The 27,085-nt window shown below is 44.9% G+C and overlaps 1 protein-coding gene across 4 annotated transcripts; it reads left to right on the forward strand.

Annotated features, from left to right (window-relative positions):
- The first annotated feature begins 748 nt into the window (after window positions 1–748).
- Cap1 (cyclase associated actin cytoskeleton regulatory protein 1) lies at window positions 749–27,077 on the forward strand. Of its 4 annotated transcripts, none has more exons than XM_032898871.1 (13): window positions 749–874; window positions 14,278–14,402; window positions 15,272–15,372; window positions 17,039–17,116; window positions 18,776–18,919; window positions 19,002–19,087; window positions 21,345–21,450; window positions 21,877–22,054; window positions 23,969–24,153; window positions 24,326–24,449; window positions 24,561–24,643; window positions 24,953–25,096; window positions 25,941–27,077. In XM_032898871.1, the coding sequence occupies exons 2-13, from the start codon at window positions 14,291–14,293 to the stop codon at window positions 26,022–26,024; spliced, it is 1,425 nt and encodes a 474-aa protein (XP_032754762.1). In that variant the 5' UTR covers window positions 749–874; window positions 14,278–14,290; the 3' UTR covers window positions 26,025–27,077. The 4 variants fall into 4 exon arrangements, with proteins under 4 accessions (XP_032754762.1, XP_032754771.1, XP_032754746.1 ...); XM_032898880.1 differs by having other exon boundaries at window positions 770–874; window positions 14,281–14,402; XM_032898855.1 differs by having other exon boundaries at window positions 773–893.
- The last annotated feature ends 8 nt before the right edge of the window (window positions 27,078–27,085 follow it).

The raw sequence follows: 27,085 nt of genomic DNA on the forward strand, positions 1-27,085 counted from the left end.
AGAATCTCCTTTAATTTTGCTCACTTCGTTCTCAGGGACCACACCCTGCTGGATGGGAGGAAGAACACCGAAGCCTGAGGCGGAAGCTTTGCCGCGGCCACGGACCTGACCATCTATGGTCACAAAACGCATAGAGCAAACAGGAAGTAGGGCGCGAGTGGAAGATTTTCTCCACCTTCCCAGCTCTAGCCACGGAATCGAGCGAGGGCGAGCATGCCCAGATGCTCAAAGCCCGGCCTACTCTATTAGCCCCCGCGACCGAGTCCATTGCTTTTCTGTAACCACAGACAGGGAAACCAAGGCTTGCACGCCCAGCGAGAGACGAAGTTTGGCCCCGGTCCCCCGCCACCATCAGACACTGGGTCTCAGAGCCTTCTAGTCTCACTCTTGTTCCCTGAATCTCTTCCGGACTGAGGCTAAAAAAAAAAAAAACAAAACAAAAAAAACCCCAAAAAACAGAAACGGACCGACCCCAGTCACTGAGCACAAACTGACAGGAGAAGTAGCCACTCATCTGTCCTCTTTTGCGGAGGTAAGATTTGGCTAGGAACTCCAGTTTCTTATTGGTCTGGGTTTCGGGGCGTGCCCAACTGCGGACACGCCCCTTCCCCGCCCCTTCCTCCCTCCCCGCTTCCTTGGGGGCGGAACCCTTTTTCAAGTGCTCCTAGGCCAGATTCTCTCTCCGGTGGCGGGGAATGAGGGCGGAGTCACAAGCCGAGCGGCCAAACTTCTTCCTCTCTCTCGGGCTAGCTTTACAGCCGGTGGCTCATTTCCGGTGGGGGTGCCGCGCCCAGTGAGGGCCCGGAAGTGGGTCGCGCGAAGACCGCTGGGCGGTTCTTGCCGGAAGTGGAGAGCGGCTGATCGCAGTCCGGAGGTGAGGCGGAACTCTTAAGGTGAGGGTTGGTGGTTGGTTAAGGATTGGGGTGGTCTTTGGGGCCCACCGGGTCCTGGCCGTTCGTAACGGCCTAGTTAGTTTACGCGCGATTGGGGAGTCCTGCTGAAAGGGTCGGGGTTGGAGCCCTTCGGCCATCCCGGGCTCCTGGGTGCGGTCTCTTGAGGTGAGGCTGGGGTACCACATTGAGCCGGGAAGTCCTGAGGAAGCCACTTTCTTTCCCCTTCATTTCGCAGCTCTGCTTATCAGCCTCCGCGGAGGCCTGATTCCTAAAGGTATCCTAATTGAATGGAACCTGTGAGACCTTAGAATTTCCTTCTGACCAGGTCTTGTTCCCATTGCTTGGATGGGTAACTTGATCTCGGTGAAGAAAAGAATCTGGTTTTAGAGAGAGATTTCCAGACCCAGATCCTTCCCACAGTCATTTCCTTGGAGCCTCTCTAACTTTCGATCTGGGCAGCTGCAGGTTAAAGGCTATCTGGTTTGTAGAATTAAAACAAAAGTTAAAAATTTGGAATGCCTGTTAAATTTAAGGTAGGCTAGTAAGCCCTGCGTTTGCAATCGGCGAGCTCCCCTTACACTTAGACTGCCACTGTTAACTAGAAATCCAAGCTAACTTTATGGGAGGTGCTGGCCACTTCTGGGTCTGAAGTCAGATGATTCAGGTTGGGTCTGGCACAGTTGCCAAGTGCCTGTGGCCATAGGATTGCTGTGTTTATTCTGTGTTGGCAATATGGAAGAATTTCATTGAATACAGTTTTGAAAAGTCTAGTCCTTGTCCCTATCAAGTTAACAGTGGAAGACAGTTCAATAGTTTTAAAGGTGGTGAGGATGCTGAGGAAGGATGCAGCAAGGGAGTCAGGAACCTTTTTGAAAGATCAGGGGCGTGGGGGGGGGTGAGAATACATTAGATAGAGGTTAGTATCAGAACTGTCCGATGAAGCTCTTTGTCTTGCTTTCCCTTGAAGTGAAAATCCAGGGTTAGGACAGCACATTTCATCATTTGCCAAGCATTTATTGGACCTTAGTATGTGTGAAAACGCATGCGATTAGGCACTTAGCCCTTGTGGCTTAGGAATACACTTGTTCTCTTGTGGGGTGTGCAGTATGGGAGGGGCCAACAAGTCAATGGTGGCTGAGTGTGTGCACTGTGCGAGCACAGAGGCACACTTCTAGGCAGAAATGAGGGACTTGAGTGTTTCAAGATTTCCTTAGGCATATGATAAGCCTGAGAAACGAATTTCTAGGCAGAGTACTGTAGATGGAAAGGCATAGAGACCTAGGCGTGTGAAAGACAGTGACTAGTCAGCTTTGTTGCGGTTTCAGTATTACTTGGAGAAGTGGAGAAAATGAGAGGTTGTGGAGTCAAATAGGGAGGCCCTTGGAAACATGCTAATGAATTTGGATTTTAGCCTGGAAGCTATGTGGATACTTTGAAGAGTTTTCCCACTTGGCAGAATGGGAAGGGACCAGATACTGGAGTAGGTCAATAGTTGAAAGCTGTTGCTGTGTCATGGCTTGAGCTAGAGAGGGGCAGTGGAAATGACCGAGAGGGGTCGTGTAAATGACCGAGAGGGGTCGTGTTAGAGCAGTATTAAACTGGAGTCTTGGCCATATGTGGTAGTGTGTGTCTGTAATGTCAGCACCTGGGGTTTGAGGCAGGAGAGTCACGAGCTGAAGCCTGGGGCAAATACGAAGGCTGGAATCCAAGGAACTGGAGGTTGTTATTTACAGGAGTAAAGAAATAGTTGTAGTCTAGAAATTGCTGCTGTTCTGGCCTCAGATACTGATGGTACCATTTAGATAAGGAATATAAAAGGCTCTTTGGAAAGAGAAGTAAAACCATGAAGTGACAAAGAAAAACAAAGTCTGGAGCCTTCTGGGTATCAGTCCCCCTAAGCACAGATGTGAATGTGCTGGTCTAGCCAGGGCAGATTGTAAAGGTGTGGCAGAAGAGGGTTTGACCTGTACTGCTCAGAGGAATAGTCAGGCCTGGAGTTTGGTAGAAACTGGGAGTGGGGTGGGGTGTCTGGCAGGTTGTCAGGGGCTTTGGATGTTTTCATCTGAATGTGTTTGGATTTTATCTTGTAGTTGTCAGTTTACCCATCGAGTTGCTGTAGCCCAGCATGTAAAGCTCTCTGTGGGTACTTCCTACATTGCAGAAATACTCCGTAGGTCAACTGAGCATATTAATGGTGCAGAGAAGTTTAATAAAATTGGTGGCAGTGAAAGCACTTTAAAGTATAACTTAAGTCTGCAGACCAAGTGGTAGGTAGGGACAGGAGACTTCTCGAGTGCAGCTGGCTCTGAGGAGGCATTGTTGGTGCAGTGTTTCCATCCTGAGGGGGGATTTTTTTCAACGTTCAATGCATGATAATGCATGAGTTTTGTTGTTTTTTTTTTTTTTTTAAACTGGAGACTGGTTTAAAAGAATGACTTCATTTTGGTTTTCTGTGAAACTATAAGTACAAGGTTCATTTTGCTTAAAAAAGCAAATACAAAGCCTTATTGGAAGTAAAACCCTTTGGCTTGAAATTTAACGCTGAGATTTGAAACCTGAGGACTATACATTGTGTCTTACCAAGGGTTGTGATTATTTCTTTAAATATCATCATCAGTTTACCTGTCATTAACCTGTCTTCTGAACCTAACTCTCCAGCTCTGTACCATAGTGAATCTTTTAAAGTTCTTGAAAAATTTTTTTGCACCTTTTGTCCATTATTCTCACAGACTTCATAGTCCCAAAGAACCAAGTCTAAATTTCTTTTCCAGCTTACCAGCCTCTACAATTAGACTTTGACGTGTTGTGCTTCGTTGTGTTGTATTTTACTTTGTTCTAGAAGTGTTCGCTATTCAACCCAGAGCTTTGTGCTTGCCTGTCTACCAATGAGCTGTGGCACAGTCCCACTCAGACACTTGCCTAAATTAATTTTCAGACTTGACTTTCTAATTTAGATTAGCATTTTATGTGAGTCATTTGTTCTCCCCTTATGCTTCTTATATTAGACCAGCTTTTTTCCCCCCCAGCTTTGGCACAGTTGACATTCGGGGCTGTCCTGTAAGATGCTTGGCGGCATCCCTGGCCTCTATCCATTGGATGCTGGTATCACTTCCTCAGTCGTGATAGCCAAAAACGTCTTGAGACATTGCTAAATGTTTCCTGGAGGAAAGAATTTTTCCCGGTGGAGAACTGCTTAAGAAAACTTTGTAGGTGGGCTGGGGCAATGGCTTATAATATAAAGACCCCTGCTGCTAACCACAGCCCTTGAGTTCTCTCCTTGGGACTCACATGGTGGAAGGAGAGATCTGACTCCTGCAAGTTGTCCTCTGACCTCTGCCCACGCCCTGTAGCATGTAGGCATCCACACACAATAAACAAGAGTAATAGAAAACATAGCTGTGTTCCTACAGGGTCTTATTTCCTCAGCTAATGCCTCTGCGGAGTCTCTGAGCTGCATTCAGCACAGCGTATGGCACATTATAAGCATCATACTCTTGATGGATAAATCATTTGTTTTCATTAAGATACTGGGAAGTTATTGTGCTTTCAAGGAAGTCCTCACCACCCTCCTAAGACCCCTGTTTCACTTACTTAGTTTTTTTAACACTCACTTTTTATTTTATGTGTATTTGTGTCCCAAGTGTATGTATATACACCATGTTCATGTTGGTTATCATGGAGGCCAGAAGAAGAAACTGGAGTTACAAATGGCTGTAACTGCCTGGTATGGGACTGGGACCCTCAGGGTCTTTTCTGAAAGCAGCTGCCCATAACCACTGAGTTGGGGCCCCGGTGGCCTGGCTTGCAGTCCTTTAATAGAGAAAGGCCGGTGATTGGCTGCAGGTTTGTGTTGGTTACCTGGCAGGCTAGCAGAGTTGCCTCTCCCTGATGGTATGGATACGTAGACTCCGCTTTGGTCATGTTCGGATTGCTAGCAGTTAGCTCGCTTGGGTTTAGCGGATGGGGATCGCAGAGTTGATAGTCTTGTAGTTTCTTCCTTTAAATTAACATAACTTTTTCACCATAAAACTTTCTTCTTGATATACCGTTATGTAAACCCAATTAAAAAAAAGTCAAAGCTCTAAAAATATTCCTCTGCTACAGTGCAGCTTTGTCTGCCTTCTATTACCAGACATGTGCCAAACTTTTCCATTTGGCTGGAAAATGGCTGAAATGTTTAATGGAAGGAATAAACAGCCTTGCTATTTTTGTTTGAGGTTTTTTTTGGGGGGGGGAGAGTGTTTTTAGCTCTTTTCTTCCTCCAGAGGCCATTACAACTTCTATATTTAAATTAATTATAGACTTAGAATCACAGATCTTTTCATATCTATAGCTGTAGCTGAATCATGGCTAAGGATGGATATCATCTTTGGAAATATCTTTATGTTTGTGAGTTGGAAAGGCTGTTCTATTAAAGCACCCACCCAGGCCGAAATCAGCAGTGCAGTTGTTCGCTACTCAATATAGACACAGGGAAGTAAGAAGGGCCTGCTGTTCATCGTACTCTTTTCAGTCTAAGGGAGAGAGGATTCATAGCCACACAGTTATCTGTTAGCCCCAAACCATTGAAACAGCTAGTTCCCAAGTCTGACTTCAGCTTAGGCCATATTACTCCTCTCACCTCACACGCCACGCCTGGAGTCTCAGATAGAGGGCCGCAGCAGGAGGGAATAGGAGACCAGCCCTGATATTGACTTGGATTCCTCCCCTCCCTAGAAGATAGGCCTTTCTTTTCTCTTTTAATCTAATCCTCAGGTGGCAGTGACTTGGGCACTAAATGTCATTGGTTTCATCAGTGAAACCAAAATCTTCGGGAAGAAGAGTGGCTCCTGATCCGGGTTAGATTTAGATGACATCTTTACAGAGTTGATTCTTTGGTTTCTGGGTTAAGCCAGCTGTCTTAGAATTTCTGTTGTTGCAACGAACACCGTGACCAAAAAGCAGGTGGGGAGGAAAGGGTTTATTTGGCTTACACTTCCACAACACTGTTCATCATTGAAGGAGGTCAGGACAGGAACAGGGCAGGAGCTTAGACAGAAGTGAGGAGGAGTGCTGTTTACTGGCTGGCTTCCCACGCCTTGTACAGTCCCCTTCTTATCCAACCCAGGACTACTTGCCCAGGGATGGCACTGTCACAAATGGCCTGGGCTTCCCCCATTGATCACTAATTAAGATGCCTTACAGCTGGATCTTACGGAGGCATTTTTCTCTTTAGGGTCTCCTTTCTCTCTGATAGCTCTAGCTTGTGTCCAGTTGATAAAAACCGACCAGAACATCAGTCTGCATGTAGGCATTTCCTATTAGCATGTCCAGAACCTAGCACTAAGAACTTCTATGTATCATTAGGGTAGAACTAACTAATGCATTATAGCGCTGTGCTGGCTCGAAAGAGACAACCCAGGAGCTAGTGGTCTCCCTCATTCCCCAGTCTTTTTTTGAAATAGGATTTCAGTATGTAGACCAGCGGCCTCTGCTTCCTGGGTACTGGATTAAAGACTTTCTTTATTTCTTAAACACTATACTTCTATGTCAATGTTAAGCAAAAAAGGGTAATTTGCTGAAAACTCGGTTATGTACTAGCTATTGTAAATCTTATTTTCAAAATTTTTTCCCTCCTTAGACCATTTAGCTGTTCCCCAAAACCAGGAGCCCCAGGTACATTGACTGTAGATGGGTAGATAGGTAACACTGCACTGAACATCTTCGTGTTATCCCTTTCAGTACATTGTAACAGTTTACTTTCTTAGGATGAAATCTCAACAGGCTTAAAAGACAAGACCAAGAAAGCATTTTTTTTTTTCTTTCTTCTTTCTCTCTCATTTTTTGTTTAGGTTTTGTTTTGTTTTTGTTTTTGGGACAGGGTTTCTTTGCGTAGCCCTGGCTGTCCTAGATTTCATTCTGTAGGCCATGCTGGTCTTGAACTCAGAGACTTACCTGCCTCTGCCTCCCGAGTGCTGGAATTAAAGGTGTGCACCACCACTGCCAGGACAAGAGAAGAATTTTAAGGGCAGTTGGCTTATTAAGAATATAGGCTGACTTGGACAGTTGTTTTCATTTCCGTTTTATATGAACTGATGACTTAGACCTCCCATGGGATAAAGTAGAAACCATTTCTCACTATTGGTTTAATGACCTCTTGAGTTGTGAGCAGAGCTGCTGTGGTGACCCAGCCCGTGGCCTTCTGCATGAGTTAATGAATAGTAAGAAGTTGTTGGGATGAAGAGATCCAGAGGTCCCTAGCTGCTTACGTAGCTCAGTGGTTCAGTGTCTGCAGTGCGCACGAGGCCAGGCTCTGGGCTCTGTCTCTAGTACCACAGAATACAGAATGATGCACACGAAGCAGTTTTGGCAAGCCACTTCTAGTTTTTCTTGGTTTCAGACTTTAAGAGAAATTGCTGGGGAATCAGGCTCATAGTTTCCTTCTACACTGCATGGTGATGTCATGAGCTTTTCTTGCCAGTGACTTGTAAACATTATCTCCAGTCTTGATCCTTTCCCAGGCTCTCTGTCTAAATACCTATTGGGCATTTTTATTTAGAATCTTCATTTTTCTCTTCAGACTCTGTACATCCGAAGCAGACATCCTTTTTTTTTCTTTTCTTCTGTAACTAGAACCTGCTACTGCCTTAACGTCATCATTCTCGTAAGGGCCCCATACTTGTAACTCTAGACTTGCCCTCCTCTCCCTTCTGAATGCTGTAGTGCTTTCAGTCAGGACCACACAGTTGCCCTTGTTCTGTCTGCTTCACACTCGTGTGTGCCCTCCGAGGGCAGAGCTGAGAGCAGTGGGTGGAAGTTGCAGGGAGGCAAGTTTGCCTCCATATAAGGAATACTTTGAGCTGTCTGAGTAGAGTGGGCTGTCTCGGAAGGCTAGGGTTCTCTGTCCCTGAAGGTGCTCGATCACAGGCTGCCCAGCTAATTGCTAAGAATGTTGAAGGGACTACTGTGGCACCGAACGGAGTTTTTGTAAGGTGATTTCTCCAGTTACTTTTAATCCTGAGAAGCTGGTTCTATGGAAGGTAGCTCTGCCCCTCCCCTTTTGGGCAGGGAAACTATTTCATCTTTAAAGAAATATCCCGGCACTTAATTCAGGTGCCAGGTCCTCAGTTGCTTAAAAGGGGATTGATTGTAGGCTCTTTGATGGTTTTCAGGTGCCAATTATTGTAGGTTTTTTGTCTTTTATTTGAAATGTCATTTTGTTGAGTTGGGCATGATAGATAGCCTGTCTTTAATCCCAGCACTCCAGGCAGAAGCAAGCAGATCTCCATAAATTTGAGGCCAGCAGGTGTACACAGTGAATTAATTCTGTGCCAACCAGTGCTATTCAGTAAGTCCCTGCTCCACCAGCCCCCAGAGTCTTCAGTAGCCTTCGTCTTTCCCTGAGCATTTTGGAGCAGCTAGATAGGTGAGCAGCCTTACAGACCCTGATATTTCCCTTTCACTCAAATCCTATTCTGTTTACCAGATCATACTTGTTAATGCTTTGCTTCCTTTGTTCTGATCCCATCGCTCATTCCCATCATTATAGCAAACCAGCGTGACACTGGCTGCCTTTTCTAGGATATCTGACCCAGCTTGCCTGCTTAGCCAGCCTTATTTCCACACTGTATGCATTCTTGACTTTTTTTTTTTTAAAACATAGTCTATTTCTCTTAATTTTATTATTTTTGAGAAAAGGCCTTACTCTGTAGCCCTTGCTGGCCTGGAACTCACTATGTAGACCAGGCTACTTCAAACTCACATAGATCCCACACACAAAAAAATTTATGTGTTTGTGTGTGTGGGGGCTTGTAAGTAGGCTTGGAAAAATGGCTCAGTTTATTCCCCCTACACAGCACACACACACTCACTCTCACTCTCACTCTCTCTCTCTCTCTCTCTCTCTCTCTATTTATTTATTTATTTATTTATTTATTTATTTATTTATTTATTTATTGAGACAGGGTTTCTCTGTGTAGCCCTGGCTCTTTGGGAACTCACTCTGTAGACCAGGTTGGCCTTGAACTCAGAGATCTACCTGCCTCTGCCTCTGCCTTCCAAGTGCTGAGATCAAAGACTTTATAGTGTTTTCTTTATAGTGTTTATAGTGTTTCTGTATAGTATTTCTAGACAAGGATGGGTTGCTGGAATTGGTTCTCTTCCTGCCTTGTGGGTCCTGGGTATTGAACTCAGGTTGTCAGGCTTGGTGGCGTGTACTTTTACCTTCTGTGCCATCTTGCCTGCCCTAAAATGATATATTCAAATAAGCAAAACTATTTTCCTGTGTTACTTAGTTTCAAGATACTACACAGTAATTTGTGCCTAAGAAGGCAGCATTTACTTTTAGGTGAACATTATTTGTAAGATTTTATAAAAACAAGCAGAAAATTTTAAGAAGGAAGAAGAAATTTTTCCCACAGAGTTGACAGAAAGGAGAGAGGCCAGGTCCGTTTTAGATGTTGGTGGATTAGGGTCCCACTCATATTTGTTCGTCTGTCCAAAGGTCCACTGTAACCTACTGTAGTTTTACCCCTGTTAATTTTCTAATGTTGGACTTACAAGGACAAGGCATGATCCCTGCCCTAGGGTGGCAAATTGCCTGTTGGTTCTTTCTTTTACATTTATCCATCCATCCATCCATCCATCCATCCATCCATCCATCCATCCATCCATCCATCTCTCTACTGATCTGCCGATCTATTGTGTATGTTTATCCATCTGTTCATCCATCTGTCCGTGTCCCTGTACATCTGTGCAGAAGCATGGAGGTGAAAGGACAACTTGCAGGAGTTTTTCCCCTTGCAGGAGGGTTCCTGGGGTCTAACTTGGGCCTTATGCTTAGCAGGTACCCTTGTATGATGAGCTAGCTCACCCAGCCCTGTTTGTTGGTTATGAGTGATTCTGAGCCTCTGTGGTGGTAGAGATAAGTGCGCGGTATCATGGAAGTATGTGAATGGAAGTGCTTTTGAGGTAGGCAATCTCTTACCTGAGACTCAAAGGACAGTAAGAGTTCCTGAGATGGGGCAAAGTGTAACCATGCAGGGTGATTAGTTTAATACGTGAAAGAAGACATGGCTTTTTATGGAAGTACAAGTAAGTTGGTTGCTGACGTGGTTAAGATAGGTGGGGTAGGAGGTCAGACCAAGTGACTGTAAGTGATAACACAGGGCCAGATCATGGAAAGGCTATTTGGACTTTATCCTGAATGCTTTGGGGAATACTGAATGGTATTAAATCAAAACATGGTAATGTCGTGGGCCAGGGCAATAACACAGTAAGGGGAAGCTCATGCTGTACAAACCTATTGACTTGAGTTTGATTCCGGAACCCATGTTGGAAAAATAACCCAGGTGGATGTTGGGGCGTGTATAATCCACAAATTCTTCTAGCAAGATGGGAGGCAGAGACAGAATCAACCAAGGATCACATACACAGTGCAACCTCAAGAAACACCGAGAGACCCTGCCCCAAAACAAGGCAGAAGGAGAGACTCAAACCTGAAAAGTTGTTCTCGGCGCCTTCCCTCTACCCCCCATATCCACACACATCTACACAAGATTTAAAAAAAAAAAACCAAAACATCCTAATTATATTTGCATTTGACGTGGCTGAAGAAAGGATATATTGCTGAATTTAGGGGAGACTACCTAGGAACTTAAAGGCAGTAACAAAGCCAAAGTCTAAGTGATTTTCTCCCCCACCCCCGTGGGTTTTTTTTTTTTTTTTTTTTTGTTAAGGTCATGATGAAGGCAAGGGACATCTATTCTTGAGGTGTGCAGAGTAAAGCCTGTAGATGTGTTTATTTAAGACAGTGAGTGTTTCATGTGCATTTGGGAGGTGTAGACAGGAGAAGCAGGAGTTTTGAGGCCTTCCTGTCCCGTTTCTACAAAACAAACAAAACAGCACAACAGAAAGACCACTCTAGTTCACTGTATTATGGCCAACAGTTTCCAGGTTATTATTTTGGGCAATTTTGTGACTGCCAGCAGTGCCGGACCACTGAGACAGTGTGGAGAGGGCTTGGGAGAGCCATACTGGGGAAGGTGAGGAATTGCATTTCAGTTTGAGGTATGTTTGGGACAGCCAGGTTTAGATGGAAGCTGGATCTAGGATTCTGAACCCCAGAAGAATGGCTTGACTTGAATATGCTGCTCTACGTCTTTAATAGATAGGTGCTTGCACTACCCAAAGACTATGCGTGGACTGACCCTGGACTCTGATCTCATAGGTAGCAATGAATATCCTAGTAAGATCATCAGTGTAAGGGGAAGCCCTGGGTCCTGCTAAGACTGAACCCCCAGTGAATGTGATTGTTGTGGGGAGGGCAGTAATGGGGGGAGGATGGAGAGGGGAACACCCATATAGAAGGGGAGGGGGAGGGGCTAGGGGGGATCTTGGCCCGGAAACCGGAAAAGGGAATAACACTCGAAATGTAAATAAAAAAATACTCAAGTTAATTAATAAAAAAAAAAAAATAGATAGGTGCTTGCAAGCAGGTTGGATGTGTTTCTATAGTAACGGCAGTTGAGGGCTGGGGAGAGGTGGACCTGATCCGTCTGAGAGAGTGTGTAGGGTAGGAAGAGGTGTGTCTTGCTAGAAGTGGTGGCTTACACTTGTAACCTGAGCGCCTGGGAGGAAAGAGGCAGGTCACTTGGTTTGTCTTTTGGTCCCTTTGCTTTTGGGCATTCTTTCTCACAATCTATCAAGTCACACTCTAGTCCCACAAAACAAAGCTACCCCAAGGCCCTGGTTACTGCTCTATATTTGGTTAGTGGTAGGAGGAGATTAGCTATAAATGGTAGTTTTATAACCAGGAAAGGTGGTTCATACCTGTATTTTTAGCATGTGGGAGGTAGAAACAGGAAGATTTGGAGTTCATCATCTTGTGCAACTTGGAAGTTAGAGGAAGATTTACTTTTTAAAATTATGTGTATTTGTGTATCTACATGTAAATATAAGTGTTCCCAGAGGCCAGAGTCATTATATCCCCTGAAGTTGGAATTCTAGGTGGTTGTGAATTCGCTGAAGTGGGTGCTAGGAACAGAACTTGGGTCCTCTGAGAGGAAAACACACTTTTTTTTTTTAAACCACTGATCCATCTTTTCAGCCCCTAAAACTATTATTATTATTAAACCTTGTAAATTAGATGTCAGGGCTGGAGAGATGGAGACCTCTGAGCAGCATATTCAAGTCAGGCCATTCTTCTGGGACTCAGAATCAGATCCAGCGTCCATTTAGACATCTAAACCTGGCTGTCCCAAAGGCACCTCAGACTGAAATGCAATGCCTCTTCCTCCCCAGCTCTGCTCCTAGTGGTTAAGAGCATTGGCTGCACTACCTGAAGACCTGGGTTCAATTTAACCACCCATACGGCAGCTCACAGATGTCTGTAGCTTCAGTTCCAGGAAATCTGATCCCCTCTTCTGGCTTCTGTGGGCCATTCGTATATATAAAATGGACAGACATACTTGTAAGCAAAAACCCACTCATGTAAAGTAAAGTTAAATCTTAAGATAAAATGACATTAGTTTTCACGGCTGTGGTAGCATGTACCGATCTACAGTTTGTATTGCATTTTCCATTACTGTATTTTCTGTGTTAGCACTGGCCTCACTGCCCACCTTATGTGTGACAGAGCATGTTGTATAGCAGAACTGAGTGCTTTGCATGGATGGCAGCTTTGGGATTTAGTTTATTCCCCTAGATTTATAGTGTGGGTTACATGTGAGTCTGCCCTGGCTGGTACCCAGAGTGGATCAAAGAAGCAGTATGATGTTGCTTGGTGGTTCTGCTGCCCCAGGTCCAGGTCTGTTCCCTGTGAGACCCAGAGGTTCCTGCTGCTGCTTCAGTTCAGGAAACAGAAAAGTTGGTTTCTCATGATTATTTTTACTATTTTCCCCCCTCCCGGCACTCGTAAATAACATTTGGTAACAAGGAACTGGATCAGAGAGATAGGACCCGCACATAGAGAAGAATGAACAGAGATTGTATTGTCTGGTGAGCTGCTTATCTCCTGCGCGGGGAGGCTAATGTGGAAGAGTGAGATACTTTGGCATGGTAGCTATCATTTTGGGGAAGATTCTGATTGTCGTGGAGTCACTGAGTCTACTCATCTTCAGTTACTTGAATTACCTAATGCTTTGATGAATCAGAATATAAGTCAAGGCTTTAACTGAAGTTCTACAATCACAGTTACCTTGTCCAGGTGCAGACAGGTAATGTTTCACACTTGGATGTGTAGACCAGGCAACGGTCAGAACGCTTGTTCTCCTGTGGTTTTATAATGTGTATAATGTGTATGATGTGTATAATGTGTACAATGTATATAATGTGGTTTTATAATGTGTATAATGTGTATAGTGTGGTTTTATAATGTTATGGGTCATAAATAAACACTGCACACCTTCTGCCTTCAGCCTAAGCAGCCTGGTAGTCAGTGGTCTAGAAGGACGAGTGAAGTAAGGGGCAAGTTAGATAAGCAGCCTTTTCTCCCCTCTTGGGGCTTACTCTCTAGCGTCTTAAGACAGTGAGTGACGCTGGTTCAGGTAAGGTTCTCTGAAAAGTGTATAGCAAGCTTTCAGTCTGTGGTCTCCTTGGCTGCATATCCAGACCCCACCCGTTCTCTTTTGAGCTTGGCTCAGATGGCAGCTTCATGATACCCTTATCTGATCTCCCAGCTGATGTATTCAGCCCATCTCTGAAACTCTATGCCACTCTATCTGCAGCTTCTGTCACCTTTAGCTTTTTCCCTGTCTGTTTGATGTCTATTAGTATATAAGTTAAACACCCTTTCCCCACCTTCAGTAAGAAGTTAGTGAGGATGGCATTTTTCCTGGTATGTGATGTCCCACTGCAGACAGGAAGTTGGGGGTGGGGTGGAAACCACATTGAACATATAGCTCGGAGGTTTGAATGTTGGCTTCTGTGGTGATTAGTGTGTTACTAGAGGCAAGTCATTAAATATTGCTAAAAATTAAATATCTATCTTTAAGTGTATGGTTATTGATTGAGGGTGTGACTCAGTGGTAGAGCACTTATCTAATATTGATGAAGACTGGGCTAAACCTCTCATCCCCCAAAAGGAGTATAGTTAATTATCCCAAATAGTTGTAGGGCGGTTTAACCTGAGAAAGCATGTGTGGCCTACTTTGTAAATTCTAAACTCCTACATAAATACCTGTTAGTATATACTAAGTCCTCAAGCATTTGAATAAGATTTGCATCAGTGAACACTTTTTCCTGAGTAGTTTTCTTACTTAATAAAGTCTGCATGCTTTTGCAAATGTTCTAGATGACTTTCCCCCTGTATTTTATTACTAAATTATCCTGTTCCACAAAATTGATATCCTCCCCACCTCATGTGGGTATAATATTAAAATAACATCAGACACTTGATCTGTTTCAGCAGGTGGAACATTATGGCTGACATGCAAAATCTTGTAGAAAGATTGGAGAGGGCAGTGGGCCGCCTGGAGGCAGTGTCACATACTTCTGACATGCACTGTGGATATGGAGACAGTCCTTCAAAAGGTAAGCCAGACCCACTTGGGTGCTCTGTGTGATCCTGGCCTAATTTTTCTGTCCTGGTGAACCTTCTTCTTTGGAACTTACCTCCCAGACTAAATGTAGGTAGTTCATCTCCTGTGAACAGATACGGAAGGAAGTGACTTGGTACAGACCTCCCTGTGGTTAAGTAATTTTAACGCAAGAACTTCCTGCTTGTGTGATGTTTCCTGTCCTTTCTTTAGCAGAATGACTCTTGTCATTCTGTCAAATGACAAGTGATACTAGTTTCTTCTTTCTAAGTGATTTGGCCAGTTATCCATTTTGCCTGTACACTAGCCAGACACGGGCTGTTAAGAGATGAAAGGGATCTTAGAGAATCTTCATGTTTATTTCAGTTTATAGATAAGTAACATTAAGCCCAGAGAGTAAGGATGTCACAGATTCAGTTAGTGATGGGGTTAGAGAGAGAGCTCTGTTGCCTGACTCCTGCTCTAGTTTTCTGTGCATTGTTTCTCATTGGCTCTCCACTTGCAAGGAACATCTGTCTGGGGATATGGCTCACTGGGGTTAAGTGCTTGCCGTACATGCTTGAAGACCTGGGTTCAGAGCCACAGAACCCTCTTAACGCTGAACACAGTAGTATGTGTCTGCAATCCCAGTGCTCCTGTGTCAAGTTGGGAGGAAAGGCCATCCTGGAGGCTTGTAGGCCAGTTAGCCAGGTGTGTGCAGTAGTGAACAAGAAGGGGTGCTGTGCCAAGTAGAAGGCAGGAGGACCGATATCTGAAGTTGTCCTCTGTGACCACATAAGTGCCAGTACACATCACTCATGTCTATTTTTTTAGTCCTTCTGGTGCTGACTAGGTCTTCCTATTGTTTGTGTTTGCCTTCCCCAGGAGCAGTTCCATATGTGCAAGCATTTGACTCGCTGCTTGCCAATCCCGTGGCGGAGTACTTGAAGATGAGTAAGGAGATTGGGGGAGATGTGCAGAAACACGTAAGGATGTGGGCCTTTCTTTTCCTTCCTATTTAATGACTGGATGCTTTCTTCACATCTCCTTCACCCTCAGTGTAGGGGCCCCTGGGAGCCTCCTGACTGCTTTTCTTCTACCTTTGTTGGTCCAGAACAGAAATGGGGTCCATTTTTCTAGGCCTCCTGTTTTACTACATACTCTATGTGTTTCTTTTATGACACGGCTTGTTTGGTCATGAAATACAGCTGTGCTCATCTTTGTGGTGGAGAAGGCCCTTGCGGTCTTACTCTAACGTTATGTAACTGAGTGGAGAAAGAGTCACTCTGATGACTTAGCATCCGTCAAACCATGCATGTAGTTATTAGCTGTGCTAACATGGATTACTTTCTCATTTAGCCCTCTGTGAGAATGAAGTAGGCAATGACAGATGCCTGTCCTCCCACTTCCCATCATGCTCTGCCTCCTACACGGTCACCACCACCTGCATCCCACTCTCAGACACTCTGCCACTCTTCTGGGGCCTGGCACCTTTTTGCTGGTGCACTGAATGATCATTTCTAAACAGTAACCGTATTTAGGATTTCTCTAACTGGCCTGCGCCCCTTATACACTAGCTGTTGGCAGGGTTTGAGAGGAGTGAGCTCTGTGGAGCAGTGCTGGGACTTTCCACTGGTGGGGGAATGGTGGTTTTACTTCAGACAATTGTTTAGCATTTGAGAAAGAACTTAAGCAACCTTTAAAAAAAATCCTATGTGTCCGGGTGTTTTCCCTGCACGCATGTCCATATACCAGTTGTGTGCATGGTGCCCAGAGAGGCCAGACGAGGGCATTGAACCCCCTAGAAGCAGAGTTACAGATGATGTGGGTAAGCCATGATGGGTGCTGGGAACTAACTCTGGGTCCCTTGGAAGAACAGCTGGTGCTCTTAACTGTTGAGCTCTCTCCAGCCCCTTGAAAGCATTTTTTTAAAAAACTTATGTCACTTTTATCTCTGAAAGTACAAATCTAGTTGCAATGTGGTAGTTCCTGACTGTCTGCCTAGTCCTGGGAGACTACAGCAGGAGGATGTCACACTTTAAGTTCCTGTCTCAAACATCAAAAAAAAAAAAAAAAAAAAGAGCTAGAGAGATGCCCTTGCAGATGGCTTGAACTCTCTTCCCAGCACCCACTTTAGGCGCCTCACAGCAGTTCCCAGCTCCACTTCACTGGGTCTCACACCCTCTTCTGGCCTGTGTTGGGAACTGCACAGAGACACATGAATAAAAATAAAAGTAAATTTAAGCAAGTTTTCTTGGGACTGGGATGTATTATTACCTCAGAGGTAGAATATTTTTATACCATTTACTGAGCCTTGGATTCTATCCCTAACACCTCAGAAAACAAAGAAACAAACAAACAAACGAACAGATGAATGGACAAAGAACCCAAACAGATAGATCCCAGAGTACTTCACATGAGCTCACTAACCTGCCTCCACCTCAGACGGGTTGTCTTCATTTCCAGTCCTGGCTATTTGTCCTTGACAGTTCCAACAGGAACAGAAGTGAATGTGATTCTGGTACCAGTCCCTGAACTCTGGAATACATGAAGCAGATGTGTGGATGGCGGGTTTGGTATCCAGGGTCTGTGGATGTGGATGTTATACTTACATGTCGAGTGTCATGGACAGCAGATTGTTTTTTCCTGCAGGCGGAGATGGTCCACACAGGCCTGAAGTTGGAGCGAGCTCTCCTGGCTACAGCTTCTCAGTGCCAGCAGCCAGCCGGTGTAAGTTTATTAGGTAGTTTAGTTTGGTCTGGTGCTCATGGCAAACAGAAATTTCCAAGAGGCTGTCACCACATGCCACAGTAATACACAGTAATGTACAGACATAAAAGCAGCCTCAGGTGCCCCTTGGGACTGTGCCGTGGGTAGTTACTGGTCCCCAGTGACTTTTTGTTTTCTGTCATTTTGTCCATTACTTTAGTTGCCCCTGGGACGTTGCTACTTTTGTCAGGAAATGGAGGCAGCTCTGGTGTTTGACGGGCGGCAAGGCTGTGGTGGGGATCCTAAGCCTTTGAAACTGGGTCTCCCTTCATCCTTTACCCTCCCTTTAACTCGACTCTTACTTCAGCATTTTCTGCTACCTGATATGGAAAATTAAGTTAGAGAATCGAGAGCTTTCTCAGAAGGAAAGATTATTAACTTGTCTTAGGCTTTCCTGGTCACAGAGGATGCTAAAACAAGTTTTCCTGCTAAGGCTGAAATAAATAAAACCCTTGATCCTTGTCATGCCTAAGTCTATGAAAACAGTGCAGATAATTTAAATATCTGTCTTGAGTGATGAGAGTGTTTTACCTCAGTCTTTTCTCCAAGTTCATACTTTCCCAGATGAATAAAGCAGCTGAGACATTGCCATGTTTAGAACAAGGTTAGCAAAACCACAGACTGCAGGCCAATCTTATCTTCCACCTGTGTATGGAAATGAGTTTTTTTGGGGGAACAAATATTCACTGATTAGTACTTTAGAGACGTTTTCACACTTCTTGGTAGACTGTGTGCACACAGGACCTGAGAACTGACACAAAAACCAGGTTTTTGAAGGGAGGATCAAAAAATGGGAACGCAGGGCTCATCCATTTCACTAAGTGGCTTTGAATGGCAGCATCACGGTGGCATTTGAATCACCAGCTCTCTACTCAGCATCTGCTGTGTAGCTCAGGGTGCGTTGAGGACAAAGGAGAACTCAGACAAAGCCCTGGCCTTTGAAAAATTAACAGAAGCAGCAGTAGCAGGTTTGGTAGTATACCTTTAATTCTAGCATTTGGGACGTGGGGACAGAAGTCAGGAGGAGTGAAAGTCATCCTCGGCTGCATAAAGGGCAGCCTGGAATGCATGAGACCCTGTCTTACAGAGAGGCAAGGGGAAGGAGAGGCGGGACACACATGGGTCTGGGAGAGTTCGCAGAGTTGTATGGTAAGGTATCAGATTGGTTGTGTTGACGTACGATACAGAAGCTTATGGCAGCTGGGGCATAAAGGCTGCCACATGAGGCTAAAAGCCGAAAGCTCATGAAGCGTTTAGATAAGTGGAAAAGAGAACACAGGGAACACAAAATAAGCCATGTCTTCTCTTAGGGGGTCAGAAAAGAGACAGATGACCTGGATGGAGGGAGGTGCTCTTCTGGTATAGAATGTAGGTCCAAGCACTAAGTCTATCCTGAGGACTTGAAACTTTGTGCAGAGGACCTGCTGTGAGCAGTATCTCAGCCATCTGAGTCAAGGTGGGGTGGATACAAAGTTTACCTTAGTGGCGGGAGTATTCTGGATTCTAGGCTGTGTAGAGTATAGTCTAAAAACTCAAAAGAGTTTGCCTTCAGAGTCAAGAGTTGATCCTCATATGTCGGTTTTTTAGAAATACTTACCACAGTTGTTTCCCATCTCCTAGAATAAACTCTCGGATTTGTTGGCGCCTATCTCGGAGCAGATCCAGGAAGTTATAACCTTCCGGGAGAAGAACCGAGGCAGCAAGTTTTTCAATCATCTATCAGCTGTCAGTGAAAGCATCCAGGCCCTGGGCTGGGTGGCTCTGGTAAGAGGGAAGGGCAGGTGTAAGCAGGGAAGGAGATATGGCTGCAGAGGCTCTCTGTCACTGGCTGCTTCTTCCTCCACAGGCTGCGAAACCCGGCCCCTTTGTGAAAGAGATGAACGATGCTGCCATGTTTTACACAAACCGAGTCCTCAAGGAGTACAGAGATGTGTGAGTCTAGCCAGGGGGCAGGACGAATGCAGCTGTTACCTTCTGGAGTGAGCTGTGTGTTGGTCTTCTCACTTCAAGGCTGTTCCTTGGAAGCTTGGTAGATCCCAGCTGAGAGAAACTGCATTTGCAAGCAGGAAATATTTCTGTTTGCGTTTCTTTTTTTCACTCTGAATGTCAGGCGCTCTTTAGTTTCCTAGTCCTTACCCTCCTAGGTTTAAGGGGTTATACGGGAGGTAACATGGATTAGTGCCCTTTAAGTTACTATTTTAAAATTACTGGTTGGTTGGTTTGTTTATTTATTTATTATTAATGTGTATGGGTTTTTCACATCTGTGTAAATCTATGTATCCTGTGCATGTCTGGTGCCTTCAGAAGCCAGAAGAGAGCTTTGGATCCTGTGGAACTGGAATTACAGATCTTATGAGACATCATGTGGGTGCTAGGAGTTGATGCTGGGTCCATGTAAGAGCAGCCACTGCTCTAAACTACTTAGCCATCTCTCCAGATCGTTACGTTGCTTGTTTGTATCAGATTTTTTCTTCTGTTGCTGTCTCAGTGGTGCTGTGACAAAGGGGTCAGTTGGACTTAACTAGAAAATTACCTTGTAGATTCATGTATTCAAGTAAACTGACAGTGAGGCTGCCTAGCCAACACCAGTATGAAGAAAGGAGTCATTGTTTTCTCACTAACCGCATAACCTGCTAGTGACTTCTCCAGTGCTAATTTTGAACTGGAGTGACTGCAGTTTCTTAGCTCTATAACTATCCAGACATCATCAGTCAGCAGACACTTGTTGAATGTGTATAAGAAAAAAGCCTTCATTTGTGTGAAATGTGTCCCACAACTCCACATACTTTTAAAATTCCTTCTAGATGCCTGGAATTACATATACCCTGTTTGGAACTTACCCTATCATTTTTTTATAAAAGACTTATTTATTATGTACAAGTACAGTGTAGCTTTCTTCAGACACACCAGAAGAGGGCATCAGATCTCATTACAGATGGTTGTGAACCACCATGTGGTTGCTGGGATTTGAACTCAGGACCTCTGGAAGTGCTCTTAACCACTGAGCCATCATCTCTCCAGCCCTCCCGTATCATTCTATAATTCTATCGCTGAAGAAACTAGGTGTTGGGCTAAGTAATTACAGAACCTTCCAGCTAACGTTTAGAAAGAGAAGGATTGTTCTAGACACAATGCAATGTGTCTTTTATAATAAATGCTGATTGTTGCGCACGTGCGCGCACACACACACACACACACACACACACACACACACACACACACCCGTTTTCTTTCTTTTTGGTTTTGTTTGTTTATTTTTATTTTTCGAGACAGGGTTTCTCTGTGTGTAGCCTTGGCTGTCCTGGAACTCGATCTGTAGACCAGGCTGGCTTTGAACTCAGAGTCTCATGAGTGCTGTGATTAAAGGCTTGCACCACCTCTGCCCAGCTGATTGTTTCCTCTGAAAGAAGCACTGTAGTTGGGAGCATAGTTTGACATGTGCACTGCACTCATGGATCCCTTAGTCCCATGGCAATGCTTCACTAATCTTGGCTGTGCTGTGGCTTCCTACAGAAATGTGTTTTTAACAACTTTGCTATTAGGTTCTGCCTATGGTATATTTTGGGGGGAAAAATTGGTCCTAACAAAAACATTGATAAACACTGTTGTCAAAGATGAACATGTAACCCAGTGTCCCTGCTCTGCTAGAGTTTGGTCTAATTAGGGTAAGAGGTAAGGTTTGGTTTTGGTTCTTTTTTTTTTGTTGTTTATTTTTTGTTTGTTTGTTTGCTTGTTTGCTTGTTTGAGCCCTGGTTGTCCTGGAACTTACTCTGTAGACCAGGCTAGCTTTAAACTCAGAGATCCACCTCCTCTATCTGGAAAAAAGGTGTGCACCATTATGGCCAGCTTGCTTTTTTCTTTTAAAAACATCACTGATGAGAGGCTAGAGAGATGGCTGCTCCTGGGGAGGACCCTGCTTTGATTCCTCACACCCACAAACATCTATAACTCCAGTCAGGATCCAACACCCTATCCTGGCCTCCTCGGACATCAGGCAAACATGTGGCATATAGGTATACTTGTAGGCAGGATGCCCATCCACATTAACTAATTAAAAAGATATTATTGATGGTAGGGAAGCTGCCACTGAGCAGAGCCTAGAAATGGCACAGCACGAGGATGCGAGCCAATGGGCAGGCGGGGTTCTGGAGCTGCTGCCATACTCTAAACTTCCTTTAAATTTTCACAGGGATAAAAAGCATGTGGACTGGGTTAGAGCTTACTTGAGTATATGGACAGAACTGCAGGCTTACATCAAGGAGTTCCATACCACTGGCCTGGCCTGGAGCAAGACGGTTAGTGAGTCTTCCTTCTTTCCCTCTTCCTCTCCCCAGGATAGGATCTACTGGCTTCTCACACTTAAGTCACCAAGGCCAGAAAAGGGATGCTGTGGAGATGGTCCAGCAGTTAAGAGCTCTGGCTGATCAGCAGTTCGCAGACCTGGTTTCAATTCTGCCCACAGGGCAGCTCACAATTGTCTATAATTCCAACACCCTCTTCTGTCCTCAACTACCAGGAGCACATGTGGAACACAGACATGCATGTAGGCAAAACACTCCTAGACATTAAAATAAAAGAGTAAGTTAAATTTAAAAATACAAAGACAGACCCCTATTATAAATTAACAAGTTAGATGCTATAATAAATACGCAGCCCATAGCAAATAAAGAAAAGTACCAAGGATAAGGAGTGTATGACTATATTCTTGCATTTCTGTTCAGGGGCCTGTGGCAAAAGAACTGAGTGGATTGCCATCTGGACCCTCTGTGGGATCAGGCCCACCTCCTCCCCCACCAGGCCCGCCTCCTCCCCCAGTTCCTACCAGTTCTGGCTCTGACGACTCTGCTTCACGCTCAGCACTGTTTGCACAGATTAATCAGGGGGAAAGCATCACACACGGTGAGTATTTTGGCATGGGCAGTTGTTAAAGCAAATGGCTCGCATTAGACTTCATCAACCAAATACTAGTCCAAACCAGAATCCTGGCTTGTGTGTTGGGAACATTCATTTGGGGTTGTCACTTGCCTTCAGGTTACTCAAAGGGACATCAAACTTGAATTTAAGTTTGGTGACCAATGGGCCAGTAAGATGGCTCAGAAGGTAAAAAGATGTTTGTAGGCCAAGCCTGGTAGTCTCTGAATTCAGCCCCTAGAAGCCACAAAAATGACGAAAAATTGACTCTACTGTATGCACACTAGCATGATTCCTCCTGTCCACAATAATAACTTTCAGTAAAAGAGCAGCTGACAGACTCGGGTGCACACCCCAAGCCTGATTGATGATTTGAATTTGACTCCTGAGATCCACTTGGAGGAAGGAGGGATCCAACTCCTTCGAGTTGTCCCCTGACTGCCCTCCCTCCCTGCAGTCAGTTCATAACCAAGTACGTAATTTTAAGAAGTAGACATTGAACAGGGTAATGACAGTGAAGTCACTAAGTAGCATGTACAGGGCACCTCCTTGGCCAGCTCTTGGTGTTGGCAGTTTTCCCAGAGCCTGTGGCACGGTTCCATGGTCTCTGTAGTCGTTGTGTTGGATGCTAACTTCTCAGGATGTGTACTTGTCACATGGGAAGCTTGCCAAATAGGGACCTACCGTTACAGAGAAAGTAGACACTTCTATACCTAGCCAGTGGAATTCTTACTTGACTTATTGACTAAGAATGTACATATAAAAAATATAAAAATATTTTTATGTACACTGTTATTTATAGTAGCCAGTAGTAGTATAATTAGGGAAATATGTGGCGTTAAGGGAAATGGCTGTTAACTGTGGTATGTCCTCTTGATAGAATACTGTACAGCCACGAGAAACACATTTTCCAACAAAGGAACCATGTAATGGTTAAGGCAGTAGCAGGTACCATTACTACCTCTTAGAGCACTATGGATCTCCAGCCCCATGGAATAAGGAGGATCTCACTGTCCCCCCTCACAAAACAGCTTTACCTCCAAAATCAAATACATTACAGCCAGAAGCAATGGTAGAACAAAAACTGGCACTCATTCTTGCTTTATGCAGTCAGCATACTTTGGGCCAGCCTGTTTACTATGTAATCTTTTCCAAAAAAAAGTTAGAAAAATGAGAGAGCTTTTTTTTAATTGAGTATGAATTAACTAGATCAGATTTGCTAACACTCAGTATGGCTGTAACCAAAGAACACAGCATGAGTAGAGACTAGACGACAGAAGAAATCCAGTAAATAACCTCTTACCCATGCTCCTAAAAGTATGCCTGATGAAACTCACTGTGTCTCACGAGACAGGAAGTAGAAGGGAACTTGTGGGGAGAGGAAGGAACCAGCAGGAGTGAAGGGGGAGCAAGAGAAAGTAATGGGGGTGAATGTGAGAAAAACACACTCCATACATGTATGAAAAACCACAGTGGAGCACATTCTGTGTGTAACACACACTGAGAAAGGTAGGCAGTTTCAAATGCCAGCGTTGATGAGGAGGGTGGGTTTTTCACTGATTTTCTTCACCATGACATACTTTTTATTATTATTTTTATTATTACACGCATTCCGTGTTTGTAGTGCATACCTTTCTAGACCTGTTTTAGTGCCTCACACATTATCCTTGCTCCTTCTTTACCTTCAACACACACTTTTTTTTTTTAAATAAAACCATATAACTTAGAGGACAAGAGAAACCATAAAAGCAGTTCTCCAAAGCTGACTTGCAAGATGGCCTCTCAAGAGCTTGAGTTTTAAGTTTCTGCTAAGGACTAGTAATAGCAGACCTTGTTTATTGCCTCAGCCCAAAGCTCTGTCATGAAGAGCAGGGACGAGGCAGCTGTGGTGTGTTCTTACAGCCCTGAAACATGTATCTGATGACATGAAGACTCACAAGAACCCTGCCCTGAAAGCTCAGAGTGGTCCGGTTCGGAGTGGCCCCAAACCATTCTCTGCACCTAAACCCCAAACTAGCCCCTCCCCCAAACCAGCCACAAAGAAGGAGCCAGCTCTGCTGGAACTGGAAGGCAAGAAGTGGAGAGTGGTGAGTTACGGAGCCTGGACTCCGGGAAGGGACTAGGAAGAAGGCTTTAAGCAGAGTTTAGCTGAAGAGTGCGGGGTTCTGGCTTTTGGTGGGAGAACAAAGGTTTGGGATGAGGCATTGTTTTTGCTGATGTGTGCTTCGTGCTAAGAATCCTGGGATGTGTCTTCATCAGGAAAACCAGGAGAATGTTTCCAACCTGGTGATCGATGACACTGAGCTGAAGCAGGTGGCTTACATCTACAAGTGTGTCAACACGACATTGCAAATCAAGGGCAAAATCAATTCCATTACAGTAGGTGAGTCCCCCTTGCTGCCCTAGGGCTAGAGCCACTTTCTGCGTCTTTCTTTGTCCAGTCCTGGATTACAGTCCTTTTCATGCCACTGTCCATCTGCTTCCTTTCTTCTAGACAACTGTAAGAAGCTTGGCCTGGTGTTTGATGACGTGGTGGGCATTGTGGAGATAATCAATAGTAGGGATGTCAAAGTTCAGGTAACCTGATGTCTTGGCTTCTCCTTTTGGTCCCTGAAGAATTAATTGAGAGACACAGCAGACTCACAGATGTTCCTTGGGCAGGAATCTGATTCTCCAAAGTCTGTAAGCTGAGCTACTTTGGATGTGGCAGAACTTGGCTCTTTAAGGGAGCTCTTTCCAGGACCTGGCCCACCCCCAGTCTCTAATGTCTGGTGTGCACTGGGGGCTTTTGTGAAGTAGTGTACTCATTAAAACAGTGAGTACCCTGTGCAGCTGAGTCGCTCATACGAGCTGGGACTCAGTTGTCTTGGTTTTTTCCCCTTGCAGGTGATGGGAAAAGTGCCAACCATTTCCATTAACAAAACAGATGGCTGTCACGCTTACCTGAGTAAGAACTCCCTGGACTGCGAGATAGTCAGTGCCAAATCTTCTGAGATGAACGTCCTCATTCCTACAGAAGGTGGTGATTTTGTAAGTTTCCTTTCCTTTCCTTCCCTTTCCTTCCCTTTCCTTTCCTTTCCTTTCCTTTCCTTTCCTTTCCTTTCCTTTCCTTTCCTTTCCTTCCCTTTCCTTCCCTTTTCTTTCCTTTTCCATCCTTCCTTCCACAGTGTCTCTTGTATTCTGGCTGGTCTGAAGCTCATTGGTGATCCTCCTGCCTCCGCCTCCTAAGTGCTGAGATACAGTCGTATAGCACAGGGCTATATGAGATTGAACCGGCTTGTGCATGCTAGGCAAACATTCTTCCCACTGAACTGCATCTCTGAGGAATAGGACATTAAAACAAGGAATACGCTGGGACTGTTGCATACACCTGAATTCCCTGTAGGGTCCTAGCACATAACTCAGTTTGGCCTCAAACTCAAAATCTTCCTACTCTGTCTCAGACAACTGAGACAGGACCGAATACTTACTGAATTAGAGAAAACTTGTTGGTGGATATCCTATGTCTGCAAGTAAATCCCAACAACAGTGTACACAGAAGCCAGACAGTCCTATGAAGGGGGTTCCCGAGTGACCCTGCCTTTCTAGTTCACTAAGAGTAAGAGTACTGCCCGCCCCCACCAAAAAAAACCCAGGCTGTTGTGTAGAGCTAAGTGTCCAGGACCACAGAGCACGAAACAGTGAACGGTGCAGATGCAGATGCATGGCTGGGAGGTTGTTTGTCTCACTCCATGTGTGTACCTGCCTGAGGTCAGAGGAGAGCACTGGGTCACCTGGAACTGGAATTACAAAGGGTGCTGAGTCACTCCATGGATAGTGCTCTTAACCACCGAGTCCTCTCCAGCCCCATCAACCTGTTACTTCTATTTTGCAGAACGAGTTCCCAGTCCCTGAGCAGTTCAAGACCCTGTGGAATGGACAGAAGTTGGTCACCACAGTGACAGAAATCGCTGGATAATCGAATGCATGGGTCCTGTGCCCTCCCTTCACACCATGGGATACATCTGTATGGAGACGGTTCTTTTCTAGATTTCCTCTACCTTTCTGCTCTTAAACTGCTTCTCTGCTCTGAGAAGCCCAGCTACCTGCCTTCACTGAATATACCTCAGGCTGAGACGGGCGGGACAGCAGGTCAGTGGATTTTCACCGGAAGGTGCAGCTTCTCCGCGTCAGCGCAGCTGCACCGCAGTCCGAGTTTATGGAGCTTCCGGCCCAGACTGGGGCACTGAAGCTTTCAGCTCTGGGGTCATTCTACCAACAAACAGTCCTTGAGGGTTCAAGACATCCTGGAATGCATGCTGTTCTCCTAACAGTGAGCATGGAGGTAGCAGGAGCCAGTGATTCCATGAGGTTCTAGCCAACCTAGTTTTCATCGTTGACAAGTGAGGCCAGGGTTGCTCTTGACCAAAAGCTAAGCATTGCCACCCAGCATTCCAAGCAGACTTGTTTCCTAGAAGCATCCTTCATTTTGCATTCCATCCTGGGTCAGCATCTACCACACACAGCAGGCATTCCTCTTGCAGCTGCAGGACAGTAGCAGTACCCAAAAAGTCTTAAACCCCCCACCCCCAGCCCGGGATGACTGCCTTGATTCCCATGGGGGAACAACTTAGAAAAAGAGGGGGAAAGAAAAACACAGCATTCCAAGGAGTCTGGCGGTCCTCCTTCCTGCCAGATGACTGTCACCGCATCCATTCCTCCTGCTTGTCACACTCAGCAGCTTAGGCCTCCACGCAGGGACCTGGATAGGGCTAAGACCTCCACTGCAGCTGTTTGGGGCTTGATCTACACCAGAGTCTTGCACAGCATTGGTATCTCGAACCCCAGAATTCTCTCTAGGATACACTGACCAAAATATGCAACCTCTTTTTTTTTTTTTTTTTTTTTTTGTGGGAAAAGAGGAAGAGAGATTGTCCTGTGACTTCTGCCCATTACCTGAGGCCTGTGGAAATAAACCTTTATGTACTTAAAGTTATACAGAAAATAGAATAAAGTTAATACCAAACTTGTTTAGTTATT

This window comes from Rattus rattus, chromosome 1 (genome assembly GCF_011064425.1).
Source record: "Rattus rattus isolate New Zealand chromosome 1, Rrattus_CSIRO_v1, whole genome shotgun sequence".
In the NCBI taxonomy this organism is placed as follows: Eukaryota; Metazoa; Chordata; class Mammalia; order Rodentia; family Muridae; genus Rattus; species Rattus rattus.